The sequence below is a fragment of the Miscanthus floridulus genome, chromosome 8, assembly GCF_019320115.1.
Source record: "Miscanthus floridulus cultivar M001 chromosome 8, ASM1932011v1, whole genome shotgun sequence".
Taxonomy (NCBI): domain Eukaryota; kingdom Viridiplantae; phylum Streptophyta; class Magnoliopsida; order Poales; family Poaceae; genus Miscanthus; species Miscanthus floridulus.
In genome coordinates, this window is record NC_089587.1 from 73,493,571 (window position 1) to 73,516,811 (window position 23,241).

General features: G+C 42.2%; 1 protein-coding gene and 2 long non-coding RNA genes across 18 annotated transcripts; all 3 read left to right on the forward strand.

Annotated features, from left to right (window-relative positions):
- Window positions 1-1,103: 1,103 nt before the first annotated feature.
- Window positions 1,104-5,043, forward strand: LOC136476679 (uncharacterized). 4 transcript variants are annotated; one of them, XR_010763681.1, is made up of 8 exons: window positions 1,104-1,866; window positions 1,969-2,024; window positions 2,389-2,493; window positions 3,365-3,421; window positions 3,619-3,821; window positions 4,295-4,411; window positions 4,617-4,726; window positions 4,843-5,043. It is a non-coding gene; the product is annotated as an uncharacterized lncRNA (long non-coding RNA). The 4 variants fall into 4 exon arrangements; XR_010763682.1 differs by lacking the exon at window positions 4,295-4,411 and having other exon boundaries at window positions 1,105-1,866; XR_010763680.1 differs by lacking the exon at window positions 3,619-3,821 and having other exon boundaries at window positions 1,112-1,866.
- Window positions 5,044-10,912: 5,869 nt separating this feature from the next.
- LOC136469387 (uncharacterized) lies at window positions 10,913-12,011 on the forward strand. The gene is made up of 2 exons (XM_066467597.1): window positions 10,913-11,295; window positions 11,411-12,011. The coding sequence occupies exons 1-2, from the start codon at window positions 10,913-10,915 to the stop codon at window positions 12,009-12,011; spliced, it is 984 nt and encodes a 327-aa protein (XP_066323694.1).
- A 3,957-nt stretch (window positions 12,012-15,968) lies between these two features.
- LOC136476680 (uncharacterized) lies at window positions 15,969-22,722 on the forward strand. Of its 13 annotated transcripts, none has more exons than XR_010763692.1 (4): window positions 15,969-17,174; window positions 18,066-21,365; window positions 22,153-22,235; window positions 22,491-22,722. It is a non-coding gene; the product is annotated as an uncharacterized lncRNA (long non-coding RNA). The 13 variants fall into 13 exon arrangements; XR_010763694.1 differs by having other exon boundaries at window positions 18,066-19,902; window positions 19,979-20,032; window positions 20,540-22,722; XR_010763691.1 differs by having other exon boundaries at window positions 15,969-16,400; window positions 16,607-16,678; window positions 17,093-17,174; window positions 18,066-22,722.
- Window positions 22,723-23,241: the final 519 nt, after the last annotated feature.

A 23,241-nucleotide genomic window follows, 5' to 3' on the forward strand; every position in this document is an offset into this window, starting at 1 on the left:
ACACCGAGGGTGTTACAACAACATGCCTCTGAAGACAATTGCAACATGTACGATATCCCCCGATCTACTTTTGCAACGTTCATATGATTCAACTGCAACATACCTCTGAAACGTCTAAAACAATTGAAACATACAATTACAACATAGGGAGAGAGAGTGCCTGGCGCGGGGAGCGCTATGACCGCCGGATCTGCGGGCATTTGGGGCTCCCGATGGGGGAGGACACCGGTGTGGGGGGGGAGGGGCGCCACCGGGGTGGAGAAGGAGGACATCAGAGTGGGGGAAAGAGCCGCCGGTGTGGGAGAGGAGGAGGTCGGGGTGGGTGAAGGAGCGGCCAATGTGGGAGAAGGAGCCACTGGGGTGGGGGAGGAGGATGCCGCGGTGGGGGAGGAGGACGCCGGGGTGGGTGAGGGCACCGCCGCCGGTCAGGGAGGGAGCTGGCGGCACGCGGGGCGGGAGGGGCGAGAGGCGCGCGAGCCATGGGGTGTGGCGAGCGGATGGGGAGCAACGGCGTAGGAAACGGTGCATGTCGCTGCGGAGCCTTGCATTGCAAGTAGGCGCGTGACGCAGGAGCGAGCGAGACCGCGTGGGAATGAGCGGTCGTGACGAGCGGATAAGACCGTGCAGAGACGAGTGGAGGAGGACGCGCGGGCGTCATAGCCAATCGAATCGTCGGTCCTATTCTTTAACGCTACTTCAACGATACTTTTCAGCAAACAACAATTATTTTTTTTCTCATAATAAATAAATATGAGCATCAGGCGAAACGATCAACGGCGCCATAAAAACGCCGGACGTACGTACAGTCAATTCGAACTGAACTCCAGACGCAGGCACGCAGCATGCAGGGATCGGATCGGACCGGAGATGTCATATGCACTGGCCGGTTCGTCATGGACTAGGATCGAGAAATCAAAGGGCCCATATCTATAGTATAATCCACCTATATATATTATTATTTTTAGAATTATTATTATTATTTTATTATTATTTTAGTGGATCTCTAATCCTGGTGACCGGCGCTGTAGATCAATAGTGTCCTCCCACTGCACAGACTCATTTCACTGCTCATCAACAGTAGTCCGACCCTGGCCGTTCGATCCCATCTGCACGCACTGGATGCCCGCCACGCCCACGTCCAGAAGCCACCCCGCCGACCCTCGCCAGCCTTATCCTCTCCCCATCCGTCACCTCGGCGGCTGCTCCACGTGCACATGCCGCGCGCCGCCGCCTCGCAGCCTCCGCCGGCTCTTCCTCTCCCCCGTCCGCGAGCTCCAAGACCTGCGACGAGCCCTCCTGCGCCATCCACCGCCTGACGGCGCCCGCAGGCGCGCAGCCGATGGGAGCGGCAACGGCGCCTCGGTGGTTGCACGCCCCAGGGCCCCACTACAGCGGAGGCGCCGGCCCGGCCGAGGGCGTCGCGTGCGCGACGGCGGTAGGGCCTCCGGGCTCCCCTTCACTGTTGACGCTGATTTTGTGCTCCAAGAAACCCTAGCCGCCATTTTCGCCGAGGTTAGTCAGATTTGTCGGCCTACAGATTGTCCTCCGCTCTCCCCACTCTCCGGCCTCCCTCCCTCCACGTCTTCGCATGCCGGCCTCGCAATTGTCGCTAGATGAGATCAGCCTGTATTATTAGATGTAGCCATCCTCGACGGCTTCACCACCTGATCAGGAGTCCAATTTCATTTTTCCATTCATTTGTTTATTGTCCTCCTAATTTTTTGGGTACAGTTTCTATTACTTCATGTTGTTCTCTATGCTTTTCTGATGAATATGGTTTCCGGTCGCCTCCTTCAACTCTTGCCGTTGCGTTTGGCCCGGAGGCTACGGTACTGCCCACGGAAGGCTTCCTACATCTCTCTTTAGGCAATGGAGTGGATTCGAATTGTTGCTGTCTTCTCTTTTCTTTCCTTCAATTCACTGCAAATCCTGAACTTATCTGTTTATTTGCTCATGAATTTTCTACAGATCCCTTATCCAGGTCTGCTCAAGCGACAACCCCCAACGACGATGCTAAGATGAAGGTACAAATCGATTCCTTTTTTTTCTACACAATCTCTTTTGCAGTGTCCTTCCATTTTTTTCCTTCGAGGAGACAGCCATGTGCTTATTAGACATATTTATGCTACTGCATTGTTACGAGGTTTACCAATTCAGGGGACGTCCTTCCTACGTATTCTTGCTTCATGGATTCAGCTAGGCTAATTGATTCTGAAATCTGAACCCGAACAGTTATTGCTACATGTAAAAATTCTTTTCTTTGCCTGATCAGCATGTAACCGCTAAACTCATTTATCTACTCCTCGCGGCTGATTTTGTTTAACATGTATCCATCTGTGTCCTAGATATACCAGTAAATCTTGACACATTCTAGCTTTTCTGTCTCAGCTTTGGACCATGGCGTTGGGGCCAAATAATGCAGATGTGGACCCATACAATGTCTATAAAACTATCATGGGATATCACAACAAATGTCTGTCCTCGCTTCTCAGGGTTGGTGTTGTACTTTTCAATTTGACTGCCTTATTTTTTAGCGCCCAAAACGATTGTGATTTAGCAATGAATTGCATTGCTACAGAATGTTTCTGTCAAATTGTAAAATGATGACACATTAGAGCCAGACACTAATTTGTTAGGGTTATAAAAGCAAACGACATTTCTACCATGTGATTTTCCCATTAGCAAACATGATGACTCTGGCACTAAATTGTTTCTGACATGGCAACACATAAATATTACCTGCTTTCCTGGATGAATGCACTGATGAAATTTTCAAATGCTCAATATGAACATAAAACAATCCATATGAACATGGCAAGATGTATTTTGTTTCCACCACTTAATTTTGTTCCATCTCTGAATCTTGGAATGGAAGGGCGGGCCTGGTGCAAGCGGTAGAGTCTTACCGCCTGTGACCGGAAGGTCCCGGGTTCGAGTCGCGGTCTCCTTGCATTGCACAGGCGAGGGTAAGGCTTGTCACTGACACCCTTCCCCAGACCCTGCACAGAGCGGGAGCTCTCTGCACTGGGTACGCCCTTTTTTCTGAATCTTGGAATGCTGATGATTTGGAATAATGAAGATTGTGATCCACAGTGAGGTCGATTGGAAGTTTGGACTGCTAGAGTCTTACAATCAGTTTTTTGTTGTTGATTTCATCTGTGTTCCCTCCATGAAAGAGCCACACTACATATGCCCTAATGACAAACATCAGTACTACAGTACTGCATCCAAAATGCGCAAAATTGCAAATCAAGAGTCTAGCGGTTCCTGTCTGCTACATGAGAGCTTTTGCATGGCTAATCATCTCTTTGTCATTGTATTATTCTACTTAGGTTGATTATTTGAACCTGAAAACCAATGACAGGTTGATGTTTATACATGACAAAAGGACGATGGATCCAGCGACTGCATGGCATTAAAGGTTACTCCTTAACCTGCTGCAAAAACTTTATTCCTGAACTTCTCTTGGTAACATACCATCATTCCTCTGTGTTTTTATATCCTTTCAAATGTTTAGGTGAATGTCAATTTGTACATTTGAGATATCTTTTCATGGTCATACATTTCTGTATTGTGAGCGCTTTGTAATCTAAGGGATTTGTTACTTATGATGCTTAGGGCCTCTTTGGCACGGCTTATGCCGGCTTCGGCTTCATCTATTTTGCGCAAATCGAGGCACTGTAGCGTGAAGCCGTTTTGTAAGCCAGGGTTAAAATGAACTAGAAGCCGGGAAAAGCTAGTTTTTCTGGCTTCACCACATTTGGCTTCACCGGTGAAGCCGTTTTGGATGAGCCGTGCCAAAGGGGGCTTTAAACATACAGGTACATTTTAATATTGGCAACTACCACTATTCATAAAGCTACGTCTTCAAAGTCTTAGAATTTTTACTCAGCATGTTGAGTCTTATGGATGTTTTTTCCTTTATAATGGTCTGTATTACATGCCCTGTTTCTTTTTATACCGAAGCTTGCAGACCGCTGCATACATACAGGCTATTAATAATCGAACAAAAACTGATATCTTCCAAGCATGTTTCCTGGGGGTCAAAGGAAGTCCTCTTCGGAAACATAGGAAGATAAAAACTGTAGGGTATTTAGGCAGATTGTATACAAGACTCTGAAGCTTATCAGTTAGGGGCATTTGATCCAGCTCATTGTCTTTCGGGATAATAAAATTGTATTATGTGTTTGAAGTCAAAGCAGGCATGCGTGGCTATATACTGGGTGATCATCGCAAGAATCTGTTCATGACCTTAACTATTAGTTTCTTTCTTTGTTTGTTGTACAAATTGTAGGCACGGTTTCCTCACCTCTTTATTTGAGAAGGCCTGATCATATGTGCTCGCATTGTACTGCTTTGTTTTGGAATGATGAACATGTATCCGAGGCCATAGTAGTCAACATATCCTCATGTAAGAGTTGCACAGGCTTTGTGCAATGTCTAAATTGCCCTTTTTACTATGATTCATCCTACTAAACAGCACCCTGCATATAGGTTAATAATATTTCCAATAATAGTTATGCTTAGACTGGCCAAGTGTTACCACTGTACTTATTTTTCTCTACCAGCAGCTGTCTCTAATTATCTATTCTCTAATGTTTCTTTTTCTACTTCAGGTTTGATCCATACTGTATGTCACCCATGTAAGGATTGCAAAGCCTTAGTTTCCCTTCTACGGGACCCCTTTCATTCCATGATATATAGTACGCGCCCCACATCTTATAAGGTAATAAATTTTCCTTGCACAATTGTTCATGACATCAACCATAACTATTTTGTCAGTATATGGCTGTTTTTAACCACAAATCTTTTTTTCCATATGTTTTCTTGGCCTGATTTTAGATATCTACATAGCAAGCAATCGTCCTCGAGTCAAAGAGAACAAGACAGAGCCATCCGCTATTGGGTCAGCTACCATGTAATCGGCCTGTTCGGCAGCCCTGAATTGCTGGCTGGAGCTGGGGCTCCTGCTGCCAGCCATTCCCAGCATGTTTAAAACGGTTGATTTCACAATTTCAAATTCAAACTGATTACAGGCGACAACTACATGTGGTTTTCATATAATGGTGCCAAACAACAATGCATATAAGGTTGTTTACAACACATTTGTAATCCGCAATTCACAGTTAAGCAAGTTATAGGTTCAACTAACAATTCACAGTCCATTTGTTCTATCCATACTAACACAAAGATCATAAACTACAAATACCATGGTAGGTATATATGCAGCACAGACATTGTGGCCTTCATAATCCCACTAACCAAAATGCATGCATACCTGCAACTTGTAGGTGCACATACATCACCCGCCTTCGAGTTACTCCTGCGATCAGTACCCATTGTCACTTATAAATAAATCCATAACTACTTAATTTAAATTGAATTACTAAAGTAGCTGCATTATCTCAATTTTTCTAAATTAGATATCACTTCACACACAAACATAGATATCAGCTCCCTAACTGTAGAGGTTTGGGTTTCCCTATTTAGCTCAATCCACTTCGGTAGCTCATATGAAGGTGGATTAGCTCCGTACTTAAGCAGCCACAAGTAATTTTCTAATGTAAATCATGAAATGATTATCATAGCCTGCCTCTTCCTCTTGTACTACGACACCTCTTTCAGAATATGCCAACGTTCTTTCAAGCCTCTAAATCTCTTTTCGATGATATTTCGTAGCTTCGTATGAATATAGTTCAATTTTTTCTCCTGCTGCAATCGATATAAATCTACGCCCCTAAAATCGTTCATATGATACCTTGTGTTTCTAAAGGGAGTCATGTAACCTGGCATGTCCATGTTCGCCAGGTAGTATCGGCCTACAAGAAATAACAACACATCACCAATTAGTCCTACTGTATGAGGAAACACAACACAACAAATGCCATTGTGGTTTGTACTCGCAACAAAAACACCTAAAGACAACTCTGAACTATGAATGCGATAAAAAATAAGTAGTTCCAGTTGCATCAAACTAACTTATACTGAACCAAAAGGTACCAACATCTAGGTACCAACAGAATAATTTTTACCACATATTACTGCACAACTAGATAGTGTCCAAATTCAGATCAAACCATTCCAACAAGACCACAATCTTGACCTATTTGTACAAATAACCAATCCAATTACATCAGCTACTGTGTACCAGCATGTACTTAGCATATCCAACAATACCGTTGCACCACCAGTAATATTTATATTCATGGTAACCTACGTAACTATTGTCATACACAAGGAGTGGGAAAGTGACAACTATTAAATTATTAGCATTTCATCCAATCATCTCAGGCAATACATGATAAGAATAAACAACAAGCAGTCAAGGTCCTTGTAACCTATGCAAGCATTGTCATCCATAAAGCTATATTTAAGCACTGTCAAGTAAAAATCAGGGACAACATAACAGATTTTTTTTGCTAGGCATCACGAACCTGCTGGGGATGCGGGAAACAACCGTCGTCCTGACAGTCTTTCAACACCGCTGTCATGACATGCCCCTGCCTTCCCGGCCCCCACGTATGTGATACGGCCATCCATATCCACGATGGCATAAACATTAATTGTTGTTTCGTCTTTCCTGTTGAAGAAATCAGCCTTTGCTTCACGGTTAAAAGATATGTCAGAAAACTATGTCTCGTGCTTCACAGGTCTAGATGTACATGCTTCATAGGTTTAGGCATCCCCCAACACATGCTTCACATAGTTTTCTGACATATCTTTTAACCGTGAAGCAAAGGCTGATTTCTTCAATAGGAAAGACGAAACAACAATTAATGTTTGTGCCATCGTGGATATGGATGGCCGTTTCACATACGTGGGGGCTGGGAAGACGGGGGCATGTCATGACATAGCGGTGTTGAAAGACTGTCAAGACGACGGTTGGTTCCTGCATCCCCCAGCAGGTTCGTGATGCCTGGCAAAAAAAATTTCGTAATGTTGTCACTGATTTTTACTTGGCAGTGTTTAAATATAGCTTTGTGTATGACAATGCTTGCATAGGTTACAAGGAGCTTGAATGTTTGTTGTTTGTTCTTATCATGTATTGTCTGAGATGATTGGATGAAATGCTAATGATTCAATAGTTGTCACTTTCCCACTCCTTGTGTATGACAATAGTTACGTAGGTTACCATGAATATAAGTATTACTGGTGGTGCAACGGTATTGTTGGGTATGCTAAGTACATGTTGGTACACAGTAGCTGATGCAATTGGATTGGTTATTTGTGCAAATAGGTCAATATTATGGTCTTGTTGGAATGGTTTGATCTGAATTTGGACACTATCTAGTTGTGCAGTAATATATGTGGTGAATATTATTCTATTGATACCTAGATATTGGTACCTTTTGGTTTAGTATAAGTTAGTTTGATGCAACTGGGACTACTTATTTTTTGTCGCATTCATAGTCCAGAGTTGTCTTTAGGTGTTTCTGTTGTGAGTACAAACCACAATGGCGTCTATTGTGTCGTGTTTCCTCATAAGTAGGACTAATTGGTGATCTATTGTCATTTCTTGTAGGCCAGTACTATCTAGCGGACGTGGGTTACATGGACATGCTAGGTTACATGACTCCCTTCAGAAACACAAGGTATCATATGAACGATTTTAGGGATGTAGATTTGCATCGGTTGCAACGGAAGGAAAAATTCAACTACATTTATGCGAAGCTGCGAAATATCATTAAAAGGAGATTTGGGGGCTTGAAAGAATGTTGGCATAGTCTGAAAGGGGTGCCGTACTGCAAGAGGAAGAAGCATGCTATGATAATCATTTCATGCTTTGCATTAGAAAATTACTTGTGGTTTCTTAAGTATGGAGCTGATCCACCTTCGTATGAGCTACTAGAGTGGGTTGAGCTAAATCGGGGAACCCAAACCTCTGTAGTTAGGGAGTTGATATCTATGGTTGTGTGGAGTGGTATCTGATTTAGGAGAGTTGAGGTAATGTAGTTACTTTAGTAAGCAATTTGAATTAGGTAGTTACAGATTTGTTTATGAGTGACAATAGGTACTGATCGTAGGAGTAGCTCGAAGGCGGGTGGTGTATGTGCACCTGCATGTTGTAGGTATGCATGTATTTTGGTTAGTGGGATCATGAAGGCCACAATGTTTGTGCTGCATATATGCCTACTGTGGTATTTGTAGTGTATGATCTTTGTGTTGTATGGATGGAACAAATGGACTATAAATTATTGGTTGAACCTATAACTTGTTTAACTGTGAATTGTGGATTGCAAATGTGTTGTAAACAACCTTATGTGTATTGTGGTTTGGCGCCATTATATGAAAACCACCTATTGTTGGCGCCAATAATCAGTTTGAATTTGAAATTATGAAATCAACCGTTTTAAACATGCTGGGAATGGCTGGCGGCTGGAATTGACTGGCTGGTCTAGCCCCAGCTCCAGCCAGCCAATTCAGGGCTGCCAAACAGGCTGATGGAGTGCCCCAATTTTGCATGCTGACGAATGCAATTTTCTGTTCTGGAAAAAGGTTAGTATTCTTCCAAGCCCCACAATCCTTCTCCTTTCTGCCTTTTTTGTTGCGTTATCACAATCTTACTTTCTCATCTAGAGTCAGTTCAGATCTCTGCCATATGGAGCAGTTCAGGATAAGCAGATGAGGCTATTGTTCCCTCTAGCACCATGGTGTGTGTGAATCACATATATTGTATATCTTTAAACCTCATTCACTTTTAGTGCCATTGAATATTTCATATTTGTTCATAACTGCTTATAGTTGTAGGTGTTTCTGAAAAACCAATTACCTCAACCTTTTAGCTGTTATGTAATTTAGAAATCAGCCTTTGCTATTCCTTTCCACTAACCATTATGTAATCAAACGTTTCTGACATAGTTTTTAAGGCGATGACTAGTCGTCCGAGCGGGTTTTCAAACCTAGCGTCGCTGTCGCCGCATCCTCCTGGCGTATGGCGTCGCCTCGTGGTCGAAGTCGTCATCTAGTCATCCTTCTCGCTGAGGCGGACGCCGCGGGACTAAAAGGCGCGGGAAAAGAGCGGCACCGCGCGCTCGAGCGGGCGGGAAAAGAGCGGCGCGATGCCCTCGCGTGGGAAAAGCAGCAGCGTCGCGCCTACACCTCCCGCCAAAGGCTCCCAATCCCCATCGCATCTGAGAGAGAGAGAGAGGGAGAGGGAAAGGAAGGAGAGAGGAAGAGAGGAGAGGGCGGCGACGCACCTCAAATCCGGCAGCGACAGCAGCGCAGGCGACTGCCCCACGCAAGTCCATCCCAGCCGCGTGAGGCCGCCCGTCTGCGTGACTCTGCTCCACGCAGCGACTGCTCCATTCGACCGTGAGACTTCGACAATCCACTCCGTCCGCGACTCTAGTCCCGTCCGCAACCAAATCCCACTCCATCCACCGCGAGCCGCGACCGACTCCGACGCCGTCCGCTTCCACGATCGATTCTAGCCCCGCGACTCTGCTCTACTCCGCGTGACTGCCAGGTATATCCTCCCCTCCTCTTTCCTCTGCTACTCGCTGCGGCTCTGCTCTTCCTCCCCCTTCTTCCTCTGCTCTTCCTCCCCCTCGTTCTCATGCTCTGCTCCTTCCTATACTCCTCTGCTGTACTTTGCTCTCTTTGTTGTGCTCATTTCTCCTATTTATTGTATGTAGAGTTTGATAGTTGGAATGGATAGCTCACATGTGTGTTCCTTTCTATCTGATGTGGTTACCTAATTGCTGTGAATAATTAATATATGCTTGATTGCTTGTCTGTCTAATGTCTGATGTCTGAACTTTGCTGCATAAGAGATTAATTTATTGATCTGTGTCAATGACTCATTGTTATATGTGGCCCCTGAGGCTCTGATGGTGAACACCAGTATAAAAATGCCTATTACATGTACATGTACTGGTTGTCTGCTAGTATTTTTTTTGTGACTTGCCATTGCCAACTTGCTAATTTTCTAATGCTAGATTACTGTCACTGTTTCACTGCTTAGATTAGATTACAGCAGGCTGCATCGAGTACTCAATCTCCTCAGTTTTTAATTACTCTCTTGGTTTTTTTATGCAGCACAAACCAACAGGAAAGAATGGCAAGTCCACCTTCTGTCAACAATGAAAACTATGATCCTAAGGTAGGCAAAGCAAGAAAGGCCAACTCAAATGATCCAAGCTAGAAGTAAGGATATTGGGCAAACCTTTAGAAGCCAGATAAGGTGGCATGTACTCTTTGTGACACTGAGGTTTCTGGAGGGATAAAAAGGTTGAAGCAGCATCTGACACATGGATATGGAGATGCAAAAATGTGTCCTAAGACCACCACTACCATTAGGAAGAAGATGAGAGATTACTTGGAATCCAATAAGAGGAGGAGGCCATTGTTCAACGAAGAGGGTGATGAGCCACCCGAGGAACCAGTAGATGTGGTGGTGGTGGTGGATGCAGTAGCAGCCCCAGCAGCTAGAGCTAAATCTGTTCAAGTTGAAGACACTGCACCTACAGAATCCCAAGCTTCCAAGGTGCAGCTAAGTTCAGGGACTGCAGCTAAACAAAGGCGTGCAAATTATTTATTCAAGGCTACTACAGCAAGCAATACAAAGGCAAACCCGAAGGTTAACAAGTCAATTGTTGAGATGCTTCGGAAAACACCTGAAGAAGTTGTTGATGAAAGACATAAAGGATGTTCTCAGCCAACAATTCTAGTCAAGATAAGGACCAAAGAGGAGAAGCACTATGTGGATCAGCAGTGGGCCTTGGGGTTCTATGAGTGTGGTGTGCCATTTAATGTAGCAGCAGCAAGACAGTTTGAGATTGCAGTTGAGGCAACTGCACAATTTGGTTCAGGTTACAAGCCTCCTACTCCCTATATGTTAGGTGAACCATTGCTTAAGGATGCTGTGAAATTGACCAGTTCTATGAGGGAGGAACATGAGCAGGCCTAGAAGATGTATGGCTGCACACTTATGTTAGACGGCTGGACTGGTAAGAGAGGCCACCATTTGATCGACTTCCTTGTGAATAGCCCTACAGGGACTTATTTCTTGGAGTCTGTTGATGCATCAAGTGAGGTACATGATGCATTTATGCTTGCTGATTTATTAGAGGCAAAGATTGAGGAGATTGGAAAAGACAAGGTGGTTCAAGTTATCATTGATAATGGGGCTAATTACAAGGCAGCTGGTAGAATTCTAATGGAAAGGATTTCTATGCTGTATTGGAGTCCATGTGCTGCACACTGCTTGGATCTTATACTGGAAGGGATAGGGAACTTGAAGGAATTTAAGAAGCCCATTGCAAGAGTCAAACATGTCACAACTTTCATCTATAGGCATGGGAGAATTCTTAGTTTGATGAGAGAAAAAGACAGGGGTTGATCTTGTGAGACCTGCAGCCACTTGATTTGCCACCTCTTTCCTCACTTTAAAAAGTTTGCACAAGCACAGAGATGCTTTGAAGGCTTTATTTGTTAGTGAAGAATGGTTGGGGAACAAATTGGCAAAAACTGCAGCCGATCAAGAAGTGCACAACACTGTGCTCTCTGTGGAATTTTGGAATTCAGTTGAAGATTGCCTTAGAGCTTCAACACCTCTGCTTATTATTCTTAGGGTGGTTGATGGTGATGAGAGGCCTGCAATGCCAGAGGTTGTAGCACTAATGAATCATGCAAAAGAGAAGATCAAGCTCCGCTTTGCTACTGAAAACAAGAAAACCTTGCTCAAGAATGTCATTAAGATCATTGAGAAGCATTGGGTCACACAAATGGATCATCCTTTGTATGGGGCTGCACTGTATTTGAACCCAGGAAGACTACATTCTCTCATACAAGCTAATGATGATGCAATTGTTGGGCTGTTAAGAGGCTGTTTTCTTGATGTGCTTGGAAAAATGGTGGAGGATGAAGAAATTAGAAGCAAGATTGATGCTCAATCCTTGGACTATGAAGGCCTTAGAGGAGATGCATTCTCAAACAAAATGGCCAAGCAAAACCTACATAATTTGAACCCTCTTACGTGCTGTTTTTCTTATAATTGCTGCAGGTTTTAGTATGTGCAATTTAATTCCAGCAAGTATATTTCATCTCAAAATGCTAATATATGTTTGTATTTGGCAATATAGTTGATTGGTGGCGTTCATATGGTGGTCATGCTATTGAGCTTCAAAGGTTTGCTAAACGCATTGTTAGTCTTTGTGCTTCATCCTCTGGTTGTGAGAGAAACTGGAGTACATTTGAGTTTGTGAGTATTGCCAACTTCACTAGTCACTGTTTTCTTCTAATTGATTTGTGCTCAGCTAGCCAATTAATGACACCTTTATTTGTTGTTTTTCCATTCTTCTTTTGTAGATGCATACAAAGAAAAGAAATATGTTGCTGCATAAGCGATTAAATGCATTATGTTTGTTTCCTACAACCGGAAGATGAAGACCATGTTTCAGTTAAGGCGTGAGAAAAAAGGAGATTTTTTTAATCCTTTGGCCATTGAGGAGTTTGATTGGGACAATGAGTGGGCTGACTCCTATGTTCATCCTCAAGGTGCCCGTGGGTGTGACAATGGTGACAATGGTAATGGCCTTACATGGGAACATGTGGATGAAGCCGTTGGTGCATCAAGCTCGCTGCGAGGCTGCAATCTTCCAAGGAATACCAGCAGCAAGCGTGCAAGAAATGGACAATCAAGGTTGGCTGAACTTGAAGAAGACTTAGGTTTGGCCAATGAAGAAGAGGAAGAGGAAGATCCACATGACGATGCTGATGTGAGTGATTGTGAGCAGGATCCCAATGGCTCCAACGGTGGCGGCGAAAACATGGAGGCTCCAAACATCCTTGATGAGTTTGATGACGGATATTGACTGTTGAAAGTTGGCTGCTAGCAGATTTTAGACCTGCACTAAAATTACTTTTGTGTTGTACTTGTGCACTACTTAGCATGCCATGAGACTCTAACTTTTGATGGTTGGGCTATGTTATGTAATTGTGGCTGTGGACTACTAATTATGCCTCTAAGACTATCTTACGTAGTTATATTTGTGAATTGCTTGTAATGTGGCTAACTATACCACTAAGACTCTTATCTATATTTCTGGAATGTTTGTAACGTGGCTAACTATGCCACTAAGACTCTTATCTGACTTTATGGGCTGATGTAATGATGATATATTGATATTTGCTTGTGTCTTTTGTTGCTAAATTTCCTTGCTGTTGCTAAATTCCTTATTGTATATGCACCTTGTTGTTTGGGAGAAGAAAAGAGAGTTCAGATCATCAAAATGTATTTCACTATCTATATTTAATTTGATTACAAAGTATTTCTGTTACATAATTATATTAATGAGTCACACATGTTGAAACTTGTTAGGGGCTGTATGATACATGGAAGAAGACAACTGGAAACAGGAGGATCACTACTACATGGGCTCCAGAATTGGCAGCAGAAAGGTATGCATAAGTGTATGTTTGTGATGTCCTATAAAATGTTAGAGTATGTGTATGGCGTCGTCTCGTTGCGCGCCTAACTCGCCTAAGCGTCTAGAAGGGGGTGGAGCGCCGGCGCGCCGCACCTCGCCTTACCGCCTTAAAAACTATGGTTTTTGATTAAATTTCAGTTGATTTTGTAATTCAAGGTTTCTAACTACATTCCAAATTTTATTTTTATTGATGATCTCTAGTTGTACTCTAGGTTTCTGAATTTGCAATTGGTATCCTGATCGTGTTCGATCCTCGGTGCTGCTGCAACACGGCAAATATGTGCCAGGTCAGTCACTACAGAGCAATAGTTGTTTCTAATACTTCCACGCTGAATCTCCTTTATTTTAGTTGCTTTTATGTGCTGACAACCACAAGACCTGCGATATGTTGCCAGCAACCTGCTCTGCAGGATCCATGTGTGGAAAAGAGGCCTTTCTGCCTGCTGTGGCTCACTGGTGTCGGAGAATATGTTCATATGATGGGAGTAAGGCCCGTTTAGATGCGAAAATTTTTGGTTTTTGGCTACTGTAGCACTTTCGTTTGTATTTAGCAAAAATTATCCAATTATGGACTATTTAGGCTTAAAAGATTCGTCTCGCCAATTACGGGCAAACTGTGTAATTAGTTATTCTTTTTACCTACATTTAATGCTCCATGCATGTGCCACAAGATTTGATGTGATGGGGAATCTTGAAAAATTTTAGATTTTGGGTGGGATCTAAACAGGGCCTAAGCCAATTGGTCTATAACCAATGGTTTAACTCATTGACTCTTGGGTAGTACAAATTCTGGATTCTGTGACTCATAAGCAGTCGTTGCGTTCGTTTGGACTTGTTTGGCTAATAAGCCATGGTTGAAAGTACTGTTGGCTGATTTGGTGTGAGATAAAAATACTGTTCGTTGGCTGAAAAAATACGGCTTATAAGCCAAATAAACCCAAGCAAACAGGGCAAGTGTCCCTTCAAATTTCCATTTTGTTTGAAACATTTATTCTTATTCTATTTTATTATGCCATTACATTCCATGCATAACCAGCTAAGTTGCCTATGGTAAGCTGATGATGTACCTTGCAGTGGACAGGTGGTTCTATTCCCTTTGCATTCTGCTGCGACTGATCTGGCTTCTCAATGCTGATGATGACAAGGTCATGGTGATCATATAGTTGTCACAGTCGCATATTTGGTTCACAGATTTAAGCTTTTAAAGACCTAGATCATTGAAAAGAAGGGCATTGTTATGTTGATTTCATCATTATGCAAATCTTCAGCTTCCTGGATACTCCTGTTGTCTTATGCTTTACTGGATACTCATCTCTGCACTCCTCCTGTAGCTTTTTCTAACGTCTCTCCACTCAAAAATTGATCTTTCCTATGAACAGACCATGTTAGGCTTCATCAAAAGCTGTCACCGGCCTATCAAAGCCTTATTAGTGCTCATAGCTCCACCCTCTTCGCATCATCAAACCCTTCTACCATGTATGCTTCACGCTTCTTTCAGAAGGGCAGGAAATATTCAGCAGTTTACCGACAGTTTACATGTTTTGGTTATCTATATCTACCAACACTGTGTTTGCTCCAGTACATTTCTACGCTTCCTTTATTTGGAGCTTGCTGTGGAAGGGAAATGCACACACATTTGTACTGGCCTATATGCTACTGGCCAAAAAAAGGAATACTTACTCCTGCATTTGTAGCCAGCGCAAGGTATTGGAATGGAAGGAATATGTTTCAATCCTGCTCGCTTGCTCGTAAACGATCGTAAATTTTCCGCTAGGAACAGTGTTTTTCTCTCATACCAAACCAGCCAGCAGTAAATAATCCACGATACGATACGGCCTTCCGAACAGGCTAACTACCTGATAATACTGCCTTTCCCACTGCATCTACATCTGTTGTATATCGTGTATACTGTCAGTCTGCTGCCCGCGCGAAGCGCGGGGTTACCTGCTAGTACTATACTCACTCCGTCTCAAAATAGAAGTCGTTATGGGATACGTGTAGGTTAAATTTTATCAACTTTAACTAAATTTATGGAAAATACGTGTAACATTTATATCTTCAAATAAGTTTATTATGAAAGTATATTCAACGATTTATTTAATGATACTAATTATATATTATAAATATTGATAATTTTATATATATATTTGATCAAAGTTAAAAGTGTTTGATTTTTTGAGAAACAAAAATGACATCTATTTTGAAACGGAGGGAGTATATATATACGTATGATGATTGATGAATGATGAATACTTATACCCTATATAGATCCAGCCCGTCGCCGGCCACTGACAATTTTCTCCCCTACAAAACCCGCCAGCTTCCACGTGGAGAAGCAGGGTCCACGTCGTTCAAAATATTTCTGGCCGTCGGATCTTCCATCGGATGGCCATGATTGTCTGGAGCGGATTTCATCGGGAGCGCATTATGGGCCTGCTTCTTGTTTTTTCCATGCTTCTCCTGCTGTTTTACAGCTTCTCCTTCGGAGCCGGCCAACCAAATATATACAGAGGCTTCTGATTCTCTTCCTGGCTTCTTCCCCTTCCTTCCTCTCTCTTCGCCGCTCTCTCTCACTCTCGCTCTCGCTCGCTCGTTCTCTCTCGCTCGCTCCCAACGCGGCTAGGGCGACGGCGCGAGCGGTCCTCGGCGGTGGCCGGCCCTCGGCGCGGCGTCGGCCGCCCTCCTCCTCCTCCACGCCCCCCCTCACGGCGCACGGCCGGGGGCGATGGCGACCCCCGCCAGGTCCTGCGCCGGCGCGGTAGGTGGCCGCCTCCGGGCGCAGGTGCGAGCGCCCCCTCCTCGGCGACGCGACGGGGCCCCGCCGGTGGACGCACGGCGCTGGTGCACCCCGACGTTGCTTCCTTCCGCCGATCGGCTTGTGCTTCTGTGCTTCACGAAACCCTAGCTGCCTCTTCTCCATGACCCCGGCTGCATCGCGACGGCGGCATAAGTCCGGCGGCACAAAGCCAGGTAATTTTCTCGTCCTCTGCGTTTGCAGGTCCTGGTGCGGGGCTACGTTGGTGGAGGCAGGAGGATGTGGTTCCACCCTTGAGATGTTGCTCCTCCTCTTTCTCTTTTTGCGTTGCCTTTTTTTTTTTTTTTAATTTGGGTTTGATTTGTGACTTCTGCACTTTCTTGTTAGATTACTAGCTTCAAACATTGGCTTCTTGTTGCAGATTTCCTTGATCGGTTGCTGACCAAACTAATGTGTTGCGAGCTGCATACCATGTGTTTGATATAATGCACATGTGAGATGTCACCAGTGCTTACTATCCTTTTGCAGCTTATCTTCGCATGGGCAAATGAAATCCAGTTTAGCAAAAGGATAGTAAGCCAATGTTCAAAGGCAAGGCATGTTAGTGTTAGTGTTATATATCTTTGTTATGGGCTAGCAAAATGATTCAGGACTATGTTTTTCCCTAGCTTTACTGATCATGTGTAGCATGGGTAAATAGACCTGCTTATCTTCATAACTGATTACTACTCAGGTAGGCTTGGTGACTTAGTTTTAGTTTCTCTTAATTTGTCACCACATAACTTAATCAGTACATGTTAGCTGTTTTTGAGGTTGTCATGTTATCAGAGTATCGAATTTATCTTTATGTATGGGTGTTCCACTGATAACATGCTAATACTATGACCATGTGACCCCTTCACCATAGGTACGATGTCATACAAACTGCCCTCATGATTTTTGATGAAATGTCTACATGGATATATTGGACACAGATCTGAAACACAAAGGTGTAGCATCTTTGCTCTGCTTGTGCTATTAGTTTTGGTGTCAGTTTCAAAGGCAAGACATATTAGTTTTAGCATTGCATATCTTTTTTATGGCTAGCAAAAAGATTCAGGGCCAACACAGAATTAAAATTTCTCCTTTCAGTTACCCTGCGTTTGTGAGCCTGTTTCTCGTCTAAATTACCGCCCTTGCTGATTTGTTGCTGCTTTGTATTTTTATAAGCTCACTTCTTCTGCTTGAATCGCCCTTTGTTGCTTCAGTAAGGATTAGCCAATGTGATCCATTTTATAAAACCTTGGTCATCGACCGTGAATTCTGCTTTCGTGTCCTGTTTAGGTACGATTAAATGTTTTTATGTGCACGGTCTGTTTGTGCCTTTGCTGCCTATTTAGATGGTCCACCATATGTCTATGAACCTGGCTGTCTTTTAAATTATTTACTTCGACACCGATCCACTATGTTGCTCTTTATCAGTCCAGCAGCATTAGATCCTGCTCTAAATTTGCTTACTCCATGTAGTATCTCAGTTGAGTTGTTGGGTTATTAAAAAATAGGGACATGAAAATCCAGTGTTTTTAACATTGATGAATTCTGGAACTCATAGGTTAGGCTTTTTAGAAATATTTGGCAATATGTACTTGCCTTGATCTATGAATGCTGCTACTTTTAGCATTACATGTTCTTGTTGGGCCTCTTTATGTTTATGAAAATTAAATTACAGTGACGTAACAATAATCAGATTATTTCTTTACCGAGGTGTTCTCTGCATTGTTTTCTAGCTTTGTGCTCTTTTCTTGCACAACCTATTTACCTGTATATACAGTGTGTTTCGCACCCTCTCAGCTCAGTTATTTCTTTGATTTAGTGATTCACTAATGTATTCTCATGTACAGCCTAATTGTATTTCCCCGGATGTCATTTCCTGATCACATTTCAATGGCATTCGCATCAGCCTGGTACGTGCTCTCCTTTTTTCCCCATGAACAGTTACTACTTCGTAAAATCCAGTACAATTTCCTTCATTTTTTTATGCGTCTATGAGAACTAAGTTCACTTGGCTTAGTTACATCAGGTCTTAGCCGAAAGCATTACAGAAAATGACAAAGAAGCTTAGAACAGAGTTCCCATTGGTATTGATTACTAGACGTTTTAAAATTGTATAAAGATATCCTCTAGCAATGATAAAGAACAATTAGGCTCATTTTAATTTCCTTCATTTTTTTATGCGTATATGAGAACTAAGTTCACTTGGCTTAGTTACATCAGGTCTTAGCCGAAAGCATTACAGAAAATGACAAAGAAGCTTAGAACAGAGTTCCCATTGGTATTGATTACTAGGCGTTTTAAAATTGTACAAAGATATCCTCTAGGAAGGGCGGGCCTGGTGCAAGCGGTAGAGTCTTACCGCTGTGACCGGAAGGTCCCGGGTTCGAGTCGCGGTCTCCTCGCATTGCACAGGCGAGGGTAAGGCTTGCCACTAACACCCTTCCCCAGACCCCGCACAGAGCGGGAGGTCTCTGCACTAGGTACGCCCTTTTTTACAAAGATATCCTCTAGCAATGATAAAGAACAATTAGGCTCATTTTAGGATGATGGTGGCCACTGAGCCACAGTCCTATTTCAGCAACGTGAACCCGTTGGGTCGACGACTGGAGCCCTTCTACATGTTGAACTCTTCATTTGAGAAGGTGCTCTGAAGATATCTATTTGAAATGGAGTGAACAATTCTGAATTGCTTCTATGTCTGCCTTTGTTCTCATTTATTAATAGAGTCAAACCTGTCGTTGCTTGTTTGCTTGGATCTAGACCCTGTCTCAAGGTTAGTCTGCTTGGACCAGTTTATATGGTATATCGGCACATGTCCTTTCTGCCTTGCAGCTTACAAGGTGTTTTTGTGAGAACCGTTAGAGTTGTATAATACACTTGTTTGTTGATATTATCAGCTAAATCTGGGTTTTCATTTCTGGAAAAAACACGTTTGGTGCACCCATTCCAGCCTGCAATGGAATGGTTGTATATGAAATTTGTCCTGTTGTTTGTTACATTTGTTTTAGTGCAGTGACCACAACAAGCTCTGCCATAAATATTTTATATGGGCACGTGTTGGTAGTTTTCCTACTATTTTATCATCCAACCTAAGCTTACAGTCTTTCCCAAAAATAAGTTCTAATTTACAGATTATTTAATCCAGTTTGTCTCTCATACCATAATGTCTGTTCTTGGCTCAAGTATGTACAACAGATACAGCCATGTACTTTCTTTTGCCATATTTAAAACATGGGTTCTCAAATTAGCTGAGTTCTTAGTTATGATTAATCATTCAATCTAACATGTGCTGCCTACCTGTTACTTCTTATTTATACAACCTAATTATGATATGATGCCCTTTGCTACACTCCTCTTGCTGCTTATTTATACTGCCTAATCATGATATGATGCTCGCTGCTACACTAAACTCCCTCTGTTGCTACAGATGTTTGCAAACTGTTTACAGATTTAGGTTGGCCTCTTCTGACCAATTATTTCTGCTCCAAAGATCATCCTAATTGCAAATTTTGCATTTTGGTATGTTCTGTTTCAATGTTTTCATCCCGCCTGAGTTCCAAGATTTTTTCTTCCATGTTTTTATGTAGCCTTTGTGCCAGTTCATTGCCCCACCACATTAGTGCTTCTATTAACAGATTGATCTATTGGCATGGCCTGAACACTATGCTCCCCATTTGCTCATAGGTTCGTTCCAGCACCCTCATTTCTTGTTCATTTTCTTTATACTGTGTAACATACCATGTGTTTCTGATCTTGGCAGGTCAGGTGCCTCTCCATTTGTTTTAGTACCTCTCTTAGCTTCTGGTTTGATCCAGTTAGTCTTTTGTGCCACTTCTTTTACTACAGTTCATGACTGGGTTTTGCAGCAAAGTTGCGAAATATGCCTAAAAGTGCAAATTTGCCAAACTGTGCAAATTACGATTTAGATAAAACATGATTTCTGAAAAATTATCAGAGCCCAGCAATCAGCCATAATGGTAATTTATTTACTATGAAATTTGACGGTTGCTGACAAGTCTATGTCAATACGGATTCTCCAATGCTTTGAAAATTTTAGTCCTGAATATGTTTTATTTAAATTTTAGTAAAGGTTAATGTACCAGAATTTAGCTTCTAACTGCTTGTGTCATAGGTACTCTGCACTGTCGTGCTCTAAAACATGAATACTAAGATATTATGTTAAGTTGCCTTCTTGACATCGAGACTGTGTCTTTCATGATCGTCTGTCAACCATGCCCTGACTAGAATATATTCGTTTTACTCTCAAACATAATCACGATGCTTGTATACCTGCTAAAACCTTCTTATTAACCAATTGCAGGCATTGCAGTGGCCACAATGCCTGGATCTATGTAGATTGCATAGCACAGAAGAAATGAAGCCCATGAAGCTCCAAGCAATAGGCCAGCTTCTAAATACACAACTTTCGGTCTGTCACCAAGCCAAATTTGTCTGCCCATTTTGAAGCAAAGCTCACACATATTAGGATAATAATCTACGATGCTATTCAACATACATCCGGCATACTGAACCCAACAACAAATTCAAGATCCAAGTACCATGTCCTAGCTAAGTACCTCCGACATAGCCCTCTGTATGATGCATATCGTGCTGCTTCTGCCATAGCACCTTCAAAATATTAAAATCATTTGGTCTATTTGTTTCCACTCTGATTTGCCACTTATAGGACTATATAATTTGTCTTTAATTACCATGTATTACCTCATCGTGCTACTATGGTTCTTACAATGCAACAACAGAGTATGCCCTGTCCTTGCATCATTTTGTTGCTGCCCAACATTTATAGTACCTTACAATCTGGTTGCCGGTTGATTCCCATCCTACACAACTTTGGACATGTAATAATTGAATTGAGGTTACGCGCACAGGGAATTGATGGACTACATTTCCTTTGTTGCCTTGTACCTGGTGATGTTATTGCCTGCTTTTTGCCTTTTTGGAAAGGATTGTTGGTTTGCTGCACTCATTAATTTTCCTTCTAGTGCCACAGAGCTTGTCGCCTTGCAGCCTCTTATGGAGTTTGGGTAGGCAGCAGTTCCATCATGTCGCTATTTAGAATCTAACTTATATACTTCCTCAGCTTACACGCTCAAGCAAGCCGCCCTGCAGCAACCCTAGCAACAGAGGTAGGTTGCAGGTGATTTTTATGCAGTTACATTCCTAAGTTAGAGCAGCTCTAATTTGTTTGCCATTGGGAATGAGCCAAAAGATGATCTACAATGTTTTTCATGCTAACGCCCTTTCCTGTTATCTTCTAAGTTCAACAAACTCCAAGTTAACCAAGATTTTTACATGAGCTGCCTGTTGGCCAATCCATTTTCAGGCCCATTTGTGCATCTTATATAGCTATTGTCCTACTCTCTCTTGTCCAAACCATTTGTAGTTTGATTCAATAGAAGGCAATAAGATAGGAATTGTTCGTCAACAGAATTGTTCCATGACACTCATGTTGGCAGACTATTGCCTCTGCATATTTATGCATGTGAATGCAGATGTATGCTAGATTTCTGAAAATACCGCCTCCTTCATATGCTCTTACATACAAATGCAGATACACACCGCGCATGCTTATCTTCCTCAAAGCAACTTTTGGTTGCTGGGTTGAGAGAAGCTATTTGCGACATGGCATACACTTAACATATGGCATAAATTATTTTTTAGCATATTATTTAGTTTGCAAAACTAAAAATGTAGTGGATTTCTTCATAACCAAATATTGTCATATTATTATGCAAAGCAGCCGTTCCTATTTCCTAACAATGGAGTAATTCTAACTTTTGCATTGCCGCCTCTTTGAGAACTTACTGTATGGGTTTTATCCTTAATCATAGTCAACTGGACTCCCATACCCAATGTGACTATGAAAGAAGTTGACTCCATAAAACATGAATGTAATCTACTGCTTTGTCTTAGATATAGTAGGCCATTCCCTATTTTGCTTCCATCAGAGCTGTGGAAGGAGATGCTCCTCACAACATTTCCTAAACCATTCATTGGTATGGACCTGTGCTATACTTTTCTTCTTTTTACAGGATGGATTTACCATCACATATTTTTTCCCTACCTACCTAGGCCAAGTAATAGACTGGAATTCTGCAAAAGTTTGAATTGCTCTCTTCTTATTATATGCTTTCTTTAAAATAAAATTACAGGTCAAATAATTGCATTGTGATTAACATATAACACTATACAGACTTCATTTAGCCATTGAAATATATCTTGCATGACCTGATACTAACCTTTCTACTCAGGGTTGGAAGTATATATATCACTAAAGTATTGTACAAAAAGGATGACGAGCACAATCATTAGCACCAGGTCTCTTCGGCAACCAGCCTGGTGCACACCATCAAGCATACTTTTTCTTTACTGATTTTTTTAGTTGTATTTTTTTTTGATATAACAGTTTTTGTATTCTATGTTGTACTGCTCTTCATATAAGAAAACTGCTGCAAAAGCGCATATAATATATAACTGCTCTTTATTTCCAATGTGTAATAACATATGTAACATATATATATCTATGTACATATTTGCGTACTGTTCTTAATCATTTTCAATCCATAAATTAAACATATGTTTTCTATATAATACAACACCTACGCTGAACATATTTGTGTACTGTTCTTAATCATTTTCAATCCATAAATTAAACATATGTTTTCTATATAATACAACACATATGTTGTGCTAACCCACGCGTGCGAGGGCGTGCGTCATGTACTAATTAATTATATAACTAGCTACGAGGGCAAATCAACAACTATACCGAGTACGTTGCCAATGGCTGCCCTGTGGCCTTAGGCAAGGAGACCCGCTATCCTCAGTGCTTTTTGCCCTGACTACGAAGGTTCTGAATGGACTTATTTGTGATGGTCACTGAACCCCAAGTTTGACCAACAACATTCCGCCAATGTGAAGGTAAATCAACAACACACACGTAGTAAATTTTATTTCTGATTGATCTAGTTTCACTTGTATTGGAGAATTGTGCATGTAGAG